Source organism: Rana temporaria, chromosome 1, assembly GCF_905171775.1.
Source record: "Rana temporaria chromosome 1, aRanTem1.1, whole genome shotgun sequence".
Taxonomy (NCBI): Eukaryota; Metazoa; Chordata; class Amphibia; order Anura; family Ranidae; genus Rana; species Rana temporaria.
Window position 1 is genome coordinate 206,663,511 of NC_053489.1, and position 18,311 is coordinate 206,681,821.

An 18,311-nucleotide genomic window follows, 5' to 3' on the forward strand; every position below is an offset into this window, starting at 1 on the left:
GTTTTCACCTGAACCAGGATTTGATATTACCATCCTTTTTTCCTAAACCTACTTCCAGAAAGGAAGGGTTGCTGCATACCTTGGATATTGTCCGGGCCATGAAGGCCTATCTTAAAGCTACAGAGAAGATTCGGAAAACAGATGTGTTGTTCATTTTGCCAGATGGGCCCAAGAAGGGGCAGGCAGCTGCAAAATCCACCATTTCGAGATGGATTAAACAGTTAATTATTCAGGCCTACGGCTTGAAGAGGTTGCCTCCTCCGTTATCAGTAAAGGCCCATTCTACCAGGGCCATGGGCGCCTCCTGGGCAGCACACCATCAGATCTCTATGGCTCAAGTATGCAAGGCGGCAACCTGGTCTTCAGTCCACACGTTTACAAAATTTTACCAGGTGGACGTAAGAAGGAATACAGATACAGCCTTTGGGCAGGCAGTGCTGCGGGCTGCGATTTAAGACCCTCAGAATCGGGGGCACCCTTGAGTTAAAATTTAAGTTTAAATTTAATTTTCTCAACTAAGTTGGATTTATTATTATTTGAGAGTATCTCTGAATTAAATCCTTGTGTCTTGGGAAGATTTCTCCCTCCCCTCAGTAAAGCATTGCTTTGGGACATCCCACATAGTAATGAATATGCTGCTCTGTGTCCCGTGATGTACGAGAAAGAAAAAGGGATTTTTAATACAGCTTACCTGTAAAATCCTTTTCTTGGAGTACATCACGGGACACAGAGCTCCCACCCCTCTTATGGGGACCATTTTGGGAGGCATACTGCTTGCTACAAAACTGAGGTACTCCTCCTATGGGAGGGGGTTATATAGGGAGGGGCACTTCCTGTTTGAGATTGCCAGTGTCCATCACCTGAAGGTACTCCATATAACCCACATAGTAATGAATATGCTGCTCTGTGTCCCGTGATGTACTCCAAGAAAAGGATTTTACAGGTAAGCTGTATTAAAAATCCCTTTTTTTCCCCACGATATTCTTGGCAAGAATCTCTTGCCGCCCGAGTGTACAGACAGGCCTTTCAAAAGAACCGCGGTTCTCTTGAAAGGCAAGAGCGTGGTGACGTCATTGTGTATGACGAGCATGCGCTCGTCACATTCGATGCCATCGCCGCCATCTTGCTTCACCCTACCTATGCCGTGGAAGCTACCGCGCATTCGTCAAAATCATTTTGAGCATGCGTGGGTTTCCACGGCGACAGGTAGGTATACACACTCTCGGGTTTCTCGTCGGGAAACAGGCCGACAAGAATCTCGACGAGAAAATAGAGAGCAGGTTCTCTATTTTTCTCGTCGAGATTCTGGCCAGATTTCCAGGCGGGAAACCTGAAAGCCTCATACACACGCTCGGTTTACTTGGCAAGAAAGCTCTGCCAGCAGTTTTCTTTCTGGTTCTTGCCGAGAAAACCGAGCGTGTGTACGAGGCTAAAGAAAAGAAAATGGATGCAGCCACCACATCTACAGATTGTTAAGCTGCATTTTTTTGGTTTTGGGTTTAATACCACTTTAATGGACTATAAAGAATGTGAATCTTCTGATAGGTGTCTGGTGGTGAAAAGGTTATGAAATGATCATTTGCTGCCTTTATAAATAGCTTTATAAATATTCCTCTGTATTATAATTATGTCATATTGTTAGATGGTTCCACTAAAATGCTGTTTAGTGTCCTAGATATTGTGAACTAGGAGGAAAATGAAATGGCACTGTTTAAACAGCACTGAATAAATCATTTTTGTACTTGTGTATATATATATTTTTTTTAATTTTGAGCATCTGATTTATTGTTTTACACTCTATGTAATCGTTCAGATAAGGAAAGCCTCTATATAATTACATATTATGAAGTACAAATTGTGAAGTACATGATGTTTTGTGAATGTGCTGTTGAAAGCTTTATGACCTCGAGGTATTTCTTACAGAATTGTAAGCTATAGAGGGAAATCAGGTGACAAACATGATTTCACAGCTCTGAATAATAAATGTAGACTTTTTATGTTGCTGAAAATGTGTTGTCATGTTAAAACATACAAACAGTAATGTTAACAGATACAGGGAGATGAACACAACAGATCCTCCTAATTTAAATGAGTAATTGGAGAAAAAAAGTAAAACGCATAGAACACATACATACACATTAGTTGAAAAAAAAAGTTTTAATTAACAGCTTCCAGGTTCTGCCACTCTCCCACCTCCCATATCTCTTATCAGCATGACACGTGGCTTATGGTGTTGGAAATTAATGTGAATATAAAGCTAAACTTCAGACAAATGTAAAATGCACAAATTAATGCAACTGTGTACTCCATTAATACATTATTAAGAGCCCATTTACATCATGTATGCATTGCAGTACATGCTTTGCTGCATTGCAATGCCTTTCACTTTGAATGGCACCCCAATGTACAAAGGCAAATACAGGCATTGCACAAAAAAAATTGTAGCACATCTGTTTTTGGGGGATTTTGGTGCATTTAAAGCCTTTTGATTTAATAAATTGTAAAGCTTTATTTTTTTTCATTAAATTATTAAACATGTTATTGTTATACTTACCTGCTCTGTTGCAGTGGATTTGCACAGTGCAGCCTGGATGCTCCAGTTCTCGGGTCCCTCGCCGGTGCCCCTGGCTCCTCTCTCCTGTCAGGTGCCCCCACAGCAAGCAGCTTGCTGGCAATGATCGATGGTGGCTTCCCTGCAGCTGCCAGCTTCTCTATGCCCTCCTGCTGGCTTTAGGTGTTGCGCTGAAGCCACAGCAATATAAAACAAATTAATCCTGCACTCAAAGGGCTGTTCCGACCCCCCCCTCTAGTTGCCCCTATGGTCACCCGATCCTGGGAGCCCTCTCCATGCCATGCTGCTAGCTGGATCCCTCCTCCTGCCGGTTGCAGCTTCTGCTTGGCAAAGCGAAACTGTTCTGTCAAGATGGAGAGCGGTGAGTGGGGGAAGGAGGCTGGTGGTTATCATGTGTTTACCACCCCCCTTCCTTTCCTTGGATGGACTTAGTGAGCGATCATGTGAATGAATAGGAATCTCTCTATTCACTCAAGTACAGGGTAGCTCTCAGGATGCAGAGAAACGGACTGTCTTTAGTCCCTTTCTCTGTCTCAAAAAAGATAAATCAGGGGTTCCCCCCCCCCCCCAAAAAAACACATTTGAAAAATAAAATTGTAAAATAAAAAAAATAGAACCCCCCCACCATGGTAAGGCCCTGTTCACACAGGGCATACTACAGCGTACCCCCCTGCAAGGCCGTGTTTACCTGCTCAGCGATGCACAGGTGTTCCCTGCATCCTTGTGTGCAGGTGATCCTATTGATGTCATTTGGGATGTAATTTCTGCACGTACACAGTCATTGCTCCCAAAATGACATCTATGTGGGTCTGTGTGCATGTCCTCATGCATGAGCTTATACTGTCTGATTTCGGGGTGTGCGCTCACACAGATGTCAGATTGGGAGCAGCGGCTGCATCCCAATTGGCATAAATTGGGCTGCCTGCATGGAGATGCATGGAACACCTGGGCATCCCCATGTAGGTAAACACAACCCTCCATGGGCTTACATTTTAGTATGCCCCATGTGAGCGAGTCTTAGGAATTTAGCAGGAATTTTGTAAGTTATGTTGTGTTTGTGTGCAGCAATAATGATTTTAGTGTTTTTTTTTCTTTTTGTGAAAATAGCGGTTTCTTAAACATTTGCATAACTATTGCAGGGCCTAAAAAATCAGTAGCACATTTTTTTAATTCTACAGGTCATGTGCATTCAGAAACAAACTCCGAAAGCTGTATGTGAAAAAAGATGGCCTTAGATTTTTAGAGTAAATTGTTTTTATTTACAGTTTTGAGCACCATCACTTTTCACCATTTCATAAAAAGGTGCAATTTAAAATTTACAAATATTTGATATTTATTAACTCAATACAGTTTTAGCTTTTATATTTAGTAGGAATTTGGCAGGAATGTTACAAGTTTTACTATGTTTGTACCGTATCTGCATTTTTAACAAAAATATTGTTTTGATAAACATTTGCACAAATAATACAGGGGCCTTAAAATCAGTAGCATCTTTTTTTTATTCTACTGGTCATGTGCTTTTAGAAAATATATGGTTTGGGGGGGCCTTTTACAAACTCTAAAACCTGGAAGTGAAAAATTAAGACCTTCAATTTTTTTGAGAAATTTCTGTGTATGTTTGATTTTCACCATTTCGCAAAAGGGAGCAATTACATTTTACAAATATTTGTTATTTTTTAACTCAATGCAGGTTTAGCTTTTATATTTGGCAGGAATTTTGTACAATTCGCTGTGTTTGTATCTCCTAATAATGATTTTAGTATATTTTTAGCAAAAACAATTGCTTTGATAAACATTTGCACAAATATCAAAGGGTTTTAAAAATAGCACCTTCTATTTTTTCTACAGGCCTTGTGCTATCAAAAAATATATGATTTGGGGGGTCTTTTACAAACTATAAAAACTGAAAGGGAAAAATGAAAACCCTTAACATTTTTATGTACGTTAGATTTTCACCATTTTGCAAAAAGGCGCAATTTAAAATTGATACATAGTTGTTATTTCTTAACTCAACATAGATTCAGCCTCTATATTTAGTAGGAACTTAGCAGGGATTTAATAACATTTGCTGTGTTTTTATCTCCTAATAATGATTATTTTTAGTTAAAATATTGTTATGATAAAAATTTGCGCAAATATCATGGGTTCTTAAAAATCAATAGCACCTTCTTTTTATTCTACAGGGCATGCGCTTTCAAAAAAAATATGGTTTTGGGGGGGGGGGGGTCTTTTATAATCCCTGGAAGCTGTACGTGAAAAAAATTGTGATATTTCCATTTTTGTGTACGTTCAATTTTAACCATTTCGCAAAAAGGCTCAATTTAAAATTTACAAATATTTGTTGTTATAATAAACAAATATCCCAGGGCCTTAAAAATCTGTGGCACCCTCTTTTTATTCTACTGGTCATGTGCTTTCAGAAACTATATGGTTTGGGAGGTCTTTTACAAACTCTAAAAGGCGTAAGGGAAAAACAAAAAAGCAATGAAAAAATTGCTGAGTTTAAAAGTGGAGCGCAGGGCCTGGCAGTGAAAAGGTTAAAAGTAAAAAAAAAAGAAAAACAGTTTTTTTAGAAACATTTTTGGTCCTATTTTAAGGTAAAGTAGAAAAAAACAAATACCAAAATAAAGCTCTGTCTCAAAAAATTATAGAAAATGTATTTTAGTGTTATGACAGTACCCTCCTGCACACAGGATGTTTTTCAGCTGCTGTTAGGGGCGTCTGGTGTTTTTTTCTTTTCCTGCCTCTTAACGCCCCTGGATATTGGCCTATAAGTAATGCACACATAGGCCCAGATTCTCAAAGGAGATACGACGGCGTATCTCCAGATACACCGTCGTATCTCTGAGTCTGAGCCATCGTATCTTGGCGCCTGATTCAAAGAATCAGGCCTTGTACTCACGAGCAGACATGTCCGATGAAACCGGTCCGCGGACCGTTTTCATCGGACATGTCTGCCCGGGGACCTCTGTTCGATGGCTGTACACACCATCGAGCAGAGGTCCGCGCGTAAACAATACGCGGGGCATGTCCGCGGTGTCGCCGCGTCGATGACGCAGTGTCGTCGCAACAATGACGCAGCGACGTGGGCGGCCTGCCTTTAAAATGCTTCCACGCATGCGTCGAAGTCATTCGACGCATGCGAGGGATAGCGGGCAGCAGGACATGTACGGTAGGTCTGTACAGACGACCGTACATGTCCGGGCGGACAGGTTTCCAGCGGACTGTTTTAAAGCAAGTCCAGGAAACAGTTGTCCGCTGGAAACCTGTCCGATCCGCCCGAAAATGGTCCGCTCGGGCCTACACACGGCCAAACATGTCTGCTGAAACTGGTCTGCGGACCAGTTTCAGCAGACATGTTTGGTCGTGAGTACGGGGCCTCAGATACGCCAAAATTTCACTAAGATACGACCAGCGTAAGTCTCTTACGCCGTCGTATCTTAACTGCATATTTACGCTGGCCGCTAGGCGCTTCCGTTGTTTGCAGCGTCGAATATGCAAATGAGCAAGATACGCCGATTCAGGAACGTACGCCCGGCCGACGCAGTACAGATACGCCGTTTACGTTAGGCTTTTCCCAGCGTAAAGTTACCCCTGCTATATGAGGCGTAGATGCGGCGTACCAATGTTAAGTATGGACGTCGTTCCCGCGTCGAATTTTGAAAATTTTACATCGTTTGCGTAAGTCGTTCGCGAATAGTGCTGGGCGTCATTTACGTTCACGTCAAAAGCATTGGCTTCTTGCGGGTTAATTTGGAGCATGCGCACTGGGATATTTTCAAGGACGGCGCATGCGCCGTTCGTAAAAAGCGTAATTTACGTGGGGTACATACAATTTACATGACACACGCCCACATCTTCCACATTTGAATTAGGCGGGCTTACGCCGGCCTATTTACGGTACGCCGCCGCAACTTGCGGAGCAAGTGCTTTGAGAATACTGCACTTGCCCGTCTAAGTTGCGGAGGCGTAACGTAAATCGGATACGTTACGCCCGCTCAAAGATACGCCGCTGTACATGAATCTGGGCCATAGGCTTTTAGAGGCAGGAAAAAAAAACACTGTCCAGGAGCAGCAGGACTTGGGCAGAAAAAAGCTATGCGTGTTTAGCGCTTGAATGTTTTTTTTTTTTCAATTCAATAGCCAGAATAAATTATTATTTTGGCCAATTAAATAATTAACGCCCAAGTGCTTGATGCCTGTAAATGTGCCTAAAAACATTACATGCTTTTACAAGGGTCAGGATTTTTTTTCTTCCAAAATTACTTGAGTAAAGGCTTCTAAGAGAGCTTACAAAACTTCCTGTCAGTCTTGTGTGCCTGGTAATAAAGGGGTATAATAAACTGGAACTAAAAGGGATTGTAAATATTCAGTTTTAAAAAACAAAAAAGCCTACACTTACCTGCTCTGTGCAATGGTTTTGTACAGAGCATCCCCAATCCTTTTCTGGGGACAACCGCCAGCAATAGGTCAGCTGGAAAAGTGCAGTGATGTGTCCTACTTTTCTTTACCTTGTTTTGATATCACAACCTTTGTCCTTTGTATTCCACAAGTAAGTTGTTGCTATTTAGACATTGTGGCATGTGAGCAGTTGTGAATGAAAAATCAAGTCCCTAGAAATTTGAAAGTTAAACAAATGACAGTGCAATTTCTCAGAATGCATCACTGTAGCCAGTTCATTCCATAGCTCTGCTGAGTGTATGACAGTTATAATACTACAGGCTGAGGCTTTAAACCTGACGTTCCCTAGGGATATTTATCCTGGCTTGACCAGTTCCTGTCTGACTGGTTATTATAATTCACTCTGGTGAGATGATGAATCCCTTTCTCTGAAATGTGACACACTATCCACCAAGGTTCCATCTCCTTTGAGTTATTTCAGAGGCTAAAATAAATGAGGTGTCTGGTCAGCATGTCATGGCCTTTGACCTTTGGCATCATTAATCAAATTATATCTTATTGGTTACAGTAGTGGCCAAGACTATGTTTACCCTTCAATAGAAGCACTTATTTTGAACAAAGGACCACCATACTTATTTATGCAAAACACATTCACAATTAATTCTAAGTTCATTTTAAGAATTGTCTCAGTAGACACATTAGAATAATTATACCACACCAGAAATGGTCAGATACCTTTTAGTGTGCTTGATGCTTCTTCTGAAAAAATGGGAATTTTTTCAGTTAGAGGTTTTTAAACTTAACACGAGGCTAACCAAACATAGCTTATAGCTCTATAACGGGCAGTAGATATGATGTTAATTATTATTATAACTTCTATAGCGCCAAAAGTTTGCACATCACTTTACAACAGTGGTTCTCAACCTGGGGGTCGGGACCCCCTCGGGGGTCAAATGACAATTTGCCAGGGGTCACTGAATCCTGGGCTGTTCCTGAAGCCCACCAGCACACTCAGCCTTTTCGCAGCCATCCAGCAGGGCTGTCCCTGGAGCCTGTGGCTGCCCAGCTGGGCTGCTCCTGGATCCCTTGCCCGCCCATTCAGTTCATGGCATGACTGTGGGGCAGAGACTAGAGGTCAGCTGACTGGTAAGAAATTTGAAGTGAGAAGGGCTGGAGGAGACCCTATCTACTGATTTCGGCATAGGTGTCACTGCTGCGGGACACCACAGAGCTGGAGACACAGTGAGTAACACTACCTGTGATTAGAGTTGCCATTTAAAGTCCCCACTACAGTTCTCAGATCAGCAGATGATCTTGATCAAGAGCATCTAGGCTGGCTGATCAGAACTCCCCACCAGCACTCCTAAAATGTACCAGAAGGGGTTTTAATACTGTACGAGTGTAAGGGACTTAGGGAGCCCTAAATGGCTGTGGGCAAGGGGTGCAAATTACTTGTCTGGCCTTAGGTGCCGACAACCCATGCTACGAAAATTCTACTGTTAGGGGTCCCCACAACTTGAGAAATTTTATCAAGTGGTTACGGCACTAGAAAGGTTGTGAACCACTGCTTTACAACATGAGGGCAGACAGTACAGTTACAATACAGTTCAATACAGGAGGATTCAGAGGGCCCTGCTCCTTAGAGATTACAATCTTAAGATGGAGGGTCAAGTGATACAAAAGGTAAGGACTGTGAGGGATGAACTGATGGAGAAAATAAAAATACAGTTGTTACGTAGGGGTAGAGTAAGCTTCTCTGAAGAGAAGGATTTTCAGGGATCAGTCAGGAAGATTGGGGTAGGGCGTTCCATAGGATGGGAGAGGCTCTGGAAAAGTCCCGTAAACAAGCATGGGAGGAGATGACAAGAGAGCTAGAAAGCAGTAGGTCTTGGGAGGAACAAAGAGAAAGATTAGGTTGGTATTTTGAGACTAGGTTAGTGATGTAGCTGGTAGTCGAGTTGTGAATTGCTTTGTACTTTGTTAGTATTTTGAATTTAATTGGTTGAGTGGAAGTCAATGTAGGGACTGACAGAAAAGAATAGCAGACACAGAACAGTTTGTGAGGTGGATGAGTCTGGCAGCAGCATTCATGATGGACTGAAGAGAGAATAGCCTATGTAAAGGTAAAGCAATGAGGAGGGAATTGCAGTAGTTGAGGTGAGAGATAACCAGGGAGTGAAGCTTTTGTGGTGTCATTGGTCATTTTGAGATGTTGCGTAGGTTGACGTGGCAAGCTTTAGACAGTGACTGGATGTGGGGCCAAAAGGAGAGTTGGCATGCCGGGACAGGTTGGAAGTTGTGTCATTGATCTTGACAGAGAAGTCAGGGAAAGGGGAAATATTATTATGCTTGAGTGGTGTGACATTCAGGCTGATATGTCTGCTAGTAAATTTGTGATGAGTGAGCTGTGGGGTAGAGAGAGAGATTTGGGTGTCATCAATGTAGAGATGGTATCGGAAGCCATGGGAGGCTATAAACTGACCGAGGAATTAGGTGTAGATCGAGAATAGGAGAATAGGAGAGGTGCAAGTACAGAACCTTGGGGCACCCTGACAGGGAAAGGAAGAGGAAGCAAAATTGTAGGTGATTAAGATGAAGATATAAACTATTCAAAGTGTAGTTTCATTACTTTTTGTATGTACCAGGATATGATGTAGGATACTGTTTGTGATGCCACTGTGGTTTCCTGGTATACTTATCTCAGGATTAGCAGCTAACTAATTATAAGGATGATCACAATATGATTGCAAGGGATCCATGACCGATAACCGTGCTGCCAATGTAACTGCCTATTCTTGCTTCTAACAATGTACATACATTTAATAGATGGGACAGCCGGAGAACACAGTTCTTGGCTTCCTTTACCAGCATGCAACACCAAACTGACTTGCTTTACACAGTTAACCTAACGTAAGGATCATGGGCCAGATTGAACATTTCTAGAGGCAGTAAGGCACAATATGGTAAACCAGCTGAGAGCGGAAAACAAGGTAGCCCCAGCACAATGTTTTCGTTCTCTGAAAGACAAATAAAGCTGCTTATCAGGTGAGCTACATTTCCTCATTTTGTGAAACATATGCTTTTGATAGATTCTTTTTTTCCAGGGACATCAAGTTAAGTTTTTTTTTATTGTATCTGATTGGAGGTAAACTTCCATTTCTGTTTACTGCATTGGTTTTAGAAACAACTTTATAATTCCATGCTCTTTGTTTTTATTTTCTCAACAGCCTAAGTCTGGGTCCAGTCCCTTGTTGATTGTTGGCTATGAAGATGGTTCTGTTGTTCTCTGGCATGTCCTTGAACAAAAATTAATGACCAGAATAATGTGCCACAAAGAACCTGTTATGAGTCTTGACTTTGACTGCATGAATGCCAAGGGAGTATCAGGATCCTCTGAGAAAATACTGAGTGTTTGGACTCTTGACGAGCAGCAGAACCTCAAGGTAAGAACTACCATCCCATCTGGTTTACCAATTCAGCCATACAACACTTGTACTGCTGCTGCTAGAATGTTTAGTTAGCAGCCCTTCACCAATTCATCAATGACTGCTTACAACATCAAAGTTCTGTGTGGGTGCCTTAAAATATGCAGTATGGCTGTTTTATTTGTTTATCTTTTTTTAACCCTTGAAGGCAGAAAAGGTACTTGTATAATTCTATGTATGAAAAATCAAACTGTAAAAATGTTGCTGTGAATTTTAATTTCTTTGTAATCAGAGCAAAAAGAAAAATGTTTGGTTACAAATGTTTTTATATTTTTCTATGAGATTCAAGCATGTGTGATATGCAAAACATTTATTCAGTTCATTTATTTTGCAGCACACAGATAAAAATGGTATCAATTAATGATTTATAGAAAATTATTAGAATTTTGATCCTAATTTATATTGAAATTAACAAAAATAAAAATATGTGTTAAATCGAAAGAATGAAGTCCAAATCAAAATACATTTTTTGATTGAACCAAAAATAATCGTTGCTAAATGGAAGACAGTTTAAGACTTTTTGTTTGCAGTATTGCATAGCTATAAGTCTGGAGAAATATTTTTGGTGTCTTGGATAGATTTTCCTTCAGAGAAATAAAACAAAAGGAAACCTCCACGTTACAAGGTATCCAAAGTGGGGCTCTATGGCCAAAAACCAATGTATATACAAAATATAGACAGAGCAGCCTTAAGGCCCATAACCGGGGGTATGGTAACAAAAATTGAATACCAGAATCAATCTACAAAAAATACAAATCAATATTATTATACTCAAAATACAAAATAGTAACTACATATACAGGAACCACCCACCATCACCAATAAAAGACAACATCTAAAATAATCCAAAAAAGGTGTGCCAAACTCACATGTACACAGCTCAATCATCCCTAATACAGCTAAGCAAATAAAGTAGACTATATGGTAACTATGTGTACACAAAAACCACCTAGGACATCTTAACAGGGTGATGCAGCAGGTACAGAGCAGTCACATACAAACCCACCAACATGAAGAATCCAGGTCAATGTGGGTCAATTAATTATCTGTCTCTGCTGCAGCATCAATGAGTAGAGTCCCTAGGTAGATAGTGGTGCCATAGATATGAGGACAAAACATGGATAGTCTGGCTTGCTGGCTGAGAATGTTGGATGAGAATAAAGCAGTTATGATGCTAAGTAAACTGTTCCCAGTTGATGGTACTATAAGCATGTCGCAAATAACGAAACAAAACTAGTGTCCATATGTGGCTGACCGCAGTGTAGGCATATCACAGATGGACATATCGTCATTATGCCATCAGGTAAACATGAAGCAAAATTGCAGCAAGAGACAAGCAGTGAGCAGCTAAACAGCAGACAATAAGTAGCAGGTCTTGGCACCAGACCAAAGTATATAACTGGCAAGGCAGACAGTGACAGTTCAGTCCATACAAATCCCAGTTCAACCTCTACGCTCCACGAGCAAGTCACTCAATCTTGGTATAAAAGGCCAGTCCTGGTAACCCAGCAGTGCTGCAAACATGTGCATGTGCATATGGTGCAATTAAATGAATGTAAAGATAATCATAAAAAAAGAGAAGAAATAGAAAAAGAACAACTAGTACAAGTGGGACTATCGACAGGATCCAAATCTAGAAAGACCTGTAGGTTCAATTATTTGTTCAAACCATTAGGCAGAAGAGTATTTAGTTTGTAAATCCTGAACTTTTCTTTCTTAAGAAGTATCCTATCAAAGTCCCCACATCTATTGCTTAGTTTAAGAGCAAAAATACCCTTCACTTTAAGTCCAGAAGTACTAGCTTGATGATAATAAAGAAAGTACTGTGCCAAAGGGCTCTCTGGTTCCTTCTGTCTGATATCCCTGAGGTGTTCACCGATTAGGATGCATAACTGCCGTTTAGTTTTGCCTATATACATCTTATTACATGGGCATTGAATGCTGTAAATTACCCAAGTAGTGGCACAGTTAATCAAGCTTTTGATAGTATAATCCAGCCATCATCAAATTGCGGCTCACGGTCTGAACATGCTTCTGTTTGGACTGTTGGAGTGCCTCTGCTCTGTGCCATTGGTTGCAAGGACTGTGGGTGTCCCTGCAGCCATTGACATTGCATATGCGCTCCGTCCCCTTCTACTGCCTATCTCGCAACTCCCAGCCGCGTTGCGAGGTAAAGCATGACATCACATGCGCACCCGAACACCTGTTGCTCTCAATCCTTGCCAGCCGTGGGGTATGATGCGCATCCCGCCCCCTTCAGCAAGACTGCCGACACAGCTCTCGCTCCCCTGCAACTTGCTACCTCTACTGGCTTCTGCTCCCTACCTGCCCTCAGGGTATGTGGGATGTAATCAATACAGGGGCATGCTGATGGGCACATTTTATGTTAAGGTTCACGCTGATGGGCACAACAAAATGTGCCCATCAGAGTGCCACTTTACATAAATATTCCCATCTGTGTAACTCCTAACATAAAGTAAGGGGCATTCTGATGGGCATAATTTATGTTAAGAATCACACTGATGGGCACATTTTGTTGTGCCTATTAGAGCGCCCCTTAAAGGTGGCACTGTGATGGAGACACCTGATGTAAATGAACACTGTGATAGGGACACCTGATGTAAAGGGGCACTGTTATGGGCGCACCCGGTGTGATGGGGACACCTGATTTAAGGGGGTACTCTGACAGGAATACCTGAGTAAGGTGGCACTGATGGGGACACCTGATGTAGAGGGGCACTCTGATGGGAATACCTGATGTAGAGGGGCACTCTGATGGGGACACCTCTCGTAAAGGGGTACTCTGATGGGGACATCTGATTTAAAGGAGCACTCTGATGACGACACCTAATGTTGGGGGGCACAATGATGGGGAAAAATTATGTAAGGGGGGGACAAATGATGTAAGGCGACACACTGATGGGAGACACCCGATGTAAGGGGGCCTCCTGATAAAGAAACCTGATGTAAGTGGGCACTTTGATGGGAATACCTGATGTAAGGAGGCACTCTGATTGGGACATCTGATATAAGAGAGGGCCCTGATAGTGGCAACTGATTTATTGGGGTAGTCTGATAAGGGCACCCAATGTAATGAACTACTCTGGTAGAGGTACCTGATGTAAGGGGGAACACTATTGGGAACGTTTACATTTACAGAGTATTACCAGCGTGTGTGGAGGAAACAGTAAGAAAAGCACAAGAAAGTACAGCCCAAAAAAGGAAAGGAAACGCGTACAATTTTTCATGGCACAGACTTCGTGCCTCGGCCGGAAAAATGTTTTAGTGACCGGACCTCCTTGAATTTTTATTCACTACCCCTGGTATAGACAGTAGAACACCCCATATCGGTGAAAACCCCAGTAAGTTAAACAAATGTGCAAATTTGGCAATGGCCACACGATACCATCCCTAGTGTCCTGGGAAATGAGGATAGCCACAGGTCATTAGAGGACTGTATATTTTCAGATTGGGTTAGCATATCAGATACATTGGGGGCCCTTCGGACAACCATATGAGGAAACTCACCTGCAATTCTGGATAGTTAGGGACAATGACATAATGTGGACCAATGTTGTGTTAGAACCTCCCTTACCTTGGACCATGGGGCATTTTTTTGGTTTATTTTAGACAACATTGTCTTTTTTTTTATTGGTGATGGTGGGTGGTTCCTGTATATGTATTTACTATTTTATATTTTGTGTATAATAAAATTAATTTGTATTTTTTATAGATTGATTCTGGTATTCGACTTTTGATACCATACCCCAGTGGCTCATAGTTATGGTCCTAAAAGGCAGCTCTGTCTATCTGCCTATTTTGGATATAGAGTTTCCTTAACCTCCTGTCTCAGGGACACAACAAGAAGTGAGAATACATTTCTCCAGAGTGAGAGGAAATCTCCTCTTAGATAGTTGTTACCAGAACAGGTGTCCCCATTGAAAGATTTACCCTTACTTTCTATTCTATTCTAATGACCCAGAAAAGCCAAAATTCCCCAGCAGTAAAAAAAAACATAACCCTTCCTCATACTATCCAAAATATAAAAAAACAAAAAAACATTTGCTTTACGTATACTTTAAAGCTTATAAGGCTTGACAGTACAGTTTGTTACATTACTGTCATTCATTTATAGGGAAGGTTCATTCTCATCAATGATAATCAATGATTATATTGTGTTAAATTGTTTATACATTTTGATATTTGTTTTTCTTTTCTTTTAATAGTGTTTAGTAGTAGTTTGATAGTATATGTTGGCTTTTAAATACTTTTCGACAGTTTTGACATTTGATCATTTCCATGTGCTATCTAATGTATTTCCCTAAATGGTATTTAGTGAGCATTAATAAAATAAATATATGTGCCTCCCACATAAATGATAGGGATAGTGAATGATTTCAGGTTTCCTTTCCCACTCATCCATTAATAATGCAAAGCAGATGTGTGGAATGTTACATTCCAGGTACCTGAGCTAATGACATCATGTGGAAATGAGCACAGTGGCTTGCTCCTCTCATGTTCCAATTGGCATGCTTGTGTATAGTCACTTCAGCTACAGAACCCTGGGCTTCAGTCCAACTGCAGTTCCATCATGAAAATAAATAAACACCCCCTAATAAGCATTACATGCTCGAGTATATTAATGAGAAAACAGTGTATTTGAAGGCTTGTAATATTCAGTACATGGCTTTATTTATGTGTATAATATTATACTTTTTTGTAGAAAACAATGTCACAAAGTTATGGTATACCTGAATATCATATGAAAGAATTAAACAGAGGAAGTACACAGTCTACCTGCTTAACCCCTTTTCTCTCAGGGTCTTTAAACAGCAGGGCTGGGTACCATGTAATTGCTGCAATTGGTCATCACAGCGATCACGTTTTTGTTTACAGTGATGATCCCTCCCCTTTCTCTTACAACAGGGAAGAAGAGAGATCGAGTACTTGGGGGAAAAAATGAATGAAGCTGCAGATTCATTTATTTTGTTTCACTGATTTTTTGCATGTCCCCCTCCTCTCCTACCCTCTTAATTTCTCTTCCTCTGTGTATGGCTTGAACATTAATGTGTCTAGTGCACCATTGCCATAGCAGCGTGTTTTATAATTTCCAAAGAATTGTGGTACAAATGAGATCCAATAGGGGGTCAAATATGTTCTGACATATTTGTTTTACCAGAAAGTAAGGCAAACATATAGTCAAAAAAAAATTCCACCAAAAGAAAAACATTACATAAAAGTTATTTGGGTACAGTGCCAGTAAATGTCAGTCTAACTATCACAGCTTTGAAAACTGTAAAATTCTCTGGTAATGGGGTATTACATGCTGGTACGTAAATGGTTAACATGTATTGATGTACATGACATCTTTAACTTAATTATTGCTATGGAATATTATGTTAAGCTTTTTGATAATTACAATTTTATTCTGATTTGAGACCTGTAAAGCTCAGGAAATCGTCAATCCAGGCATTGCTGATGTCGCATTGAGGCAAGACAGGAAGATCTTGGCAACAGCAGGTTGGGACTGCCGTGTACGGATTTTTGGATGGAAGAAGATGAAGCCATTAGCTGTTCTCCAGTACCATTCAGCAAGTGTGCACTGTGTGGCTTTTTCAGACCATAATATACCTGAAGAAAGACTGCTGGCTGCTGGATCAAAAGATCATCGTATTAGCATATGGTCAATGTATTCACAAACATAGACAACATGCATTGTGTTCACTGCTTCACCAATATATTTTGGTAAAATATCATGTAAGAGTTTCAGCAAATGGGTAAAACTACAACGGCTAAGCAGTGTTGAGTACTGTATTTGTGGATGGATAAGGACGATGGTAGTGCCTAATACAGTACTTCATGTCTAGAAGTGTGCAGCCCTGTTGGAAAATACACATTTTATATAATGTTTTTCTGTGTAGGAAGACATTGGTTCTTCATGTGCAACTCCAGATGCCTTAGACCAAAACATGTGACTGCATTGTCCTAGTCTGTAGTGCCTTCTCTATTATAACCATGCCTCCTGATACATGCCCGAGCTCTGTTTTTATATATTTTTACCATTTAGGCCATGTTGATAGAAGTTTGTTGCTATCCATTTGATGTCCAATGTTGAGAACAGCATATAAAGAACAATTATTACCCAACGAGTAATTAATAAAGCAAAACACTTTGGAACAATTTATTCTTCCATAGGTCCTTCCAATTCATGCAAAACCCTACATTTGTTTGTTATATTTATATATATATATATTTATGTTTCCACATTTTGAGGTATACACATATACACATATAAAATACCTGTCTAGTTGTACAGACAGGTGCATTGAATGGTTTATTATTTTATTCCTCAAAGTCTACATGTTTGTGCCTGTTATTGAGGCTTAAGTTGAACAGACTGTTCTTTTATTTATTTTTTACTGTAAACTAGAAAATAGTTTGGGTACCAAAAGTTTGTACCATTTGCTATTTTTTGGCTTGCAAAATCCCTTTAAGTAATATTTTGGGCTACTACTCTGTTCTGGCTGTCAATGTGTTGGATCATCCCATGCTGATGTCAGGATAGCATGTATTTATAAATGTGAATACTTCATTAATCCCTAACTATAAGCCCGCTGTGAGGTCCCAGCCAAGAAAAGATTACATATGGAGGTGGATCTTCTCACTAGAGGAAATTCTCAACATTGCAGTATTCTCCAAATTTTGTATGAATTACTATTTTCCGTAATCAAACATTTGTTTTTCTTATTGCAAATATTATTTGTTCCCCAGATTTTCTCATTTAGAATATAAATAATCAATTAACCATCACTGTGTGGGTAGTCTGTTTGTGTATGCATCTTGCCCCAATAGTTTCCTGTTTTATTACAGAAGCTAAAATCGCATTGGTCCACTGGTGACTGCAGTTATCTAAAAATTGTCTTTTAAAGCTGACCATCATGTTTCCTGTTACTTCAAATAGTTTGTTTGGACCAAGCTGGTCCAATCAATTTATTTATTTCACAAAAGCTTTGTCTGATTGGCAGAGTGCGAGAGTGTGACATCATTAGCCCGCCCCTCTGCAGCAGCCAATTAGAGGAAGCTTTGTATTCATTCACAGAATACCAACCTCTCGGTGAATGGCTGAGCGCTGCTCAAACCAACTCTTATTTTGCTCCGGGTGTAAGACGGGAAGTCTCTGTCTCACAGCCAGAACCCAGCACTGTGTACTGTATGTAGATGAAGTTATATATAGTTCATACAGTGCTTTAGAGCCAGTGCAGCAATTAAGTGAAGGAAATATTTTGTTTGGACAAGCTTGGTCCAAACAAACCATTTAAAGTGACAGTGAAAATAGAGATCAGCTTTACAAAACGTCAACCAAAAATAAAACCCAAAAAGAAGCAGAAATTTGTACACCTGGTTACAACTAAATCAGATACACAGAGTTTGATGTTTTAATGAATAGTATAAGCCATTATGTAGATCCACAAACAGTTTGCAAATAAAACCGAAAATTACATTAATGTAGTTATCGCGTATTTATCATGATGTTGTATGTGCTTGGAAAGAATTAAGGTTAACACTATGGCATAATTGTTTAAAAATAATAAACAACATGAAATAATCTACAATAGAAAAAAGGTAATAATAAATGTGTGTTTGGTTGGCCAACTCTTAGGCAGAGCAGAAGCCATTATTTTCTAAGCTTGCATTGAAGAAGGGGATCAAACTAGTTTCCTGCTGGCCAAAGTAGTCAGTGCCTGCCCAGTGACTCTTAATATTGGGGAGTTGACCCCACTTGGAAGCAAATTGAATAATTCCCGCGACTTAGTCATGGCCAAACTGGACCAGTTTTACTCACGCTTGTATCA

At 40.4% G+C, this 18,311-nt stretch overlaps 1 protein-coding gene across 2 annotated transcripts in view; it reads left to right on the plus strand.

Annotated features, from left to right (window-relative positions):
• Positions 1-17,268, plus strand: part of GNB1L (G protein subunit beta 1 like) — a 75,732-nt gene extending 58,464 nt beyond the window's left edge. For both annotated transcript variants that reach the window (XM_040348054.1, XM_040348046.1), the window contains 2 exons: positions 10,201-10,416; positions 15,897-17,268. In XM_040348054.1, coding sequence (XP_040203988.1) covers positions 10,201-10,416; positions 15,897-16,163 — 483 coding nt within the window. In that variant the 3' untranslated portion in view covers positions 16,164-17,268. The remainder of the gene's footprint in view (positions 1-10,200; positions 10,417-15,896) is intronic.
• The last annotated feature ends 1,043 nt before the right edge of the window (positions 17,269-18,311 follow it).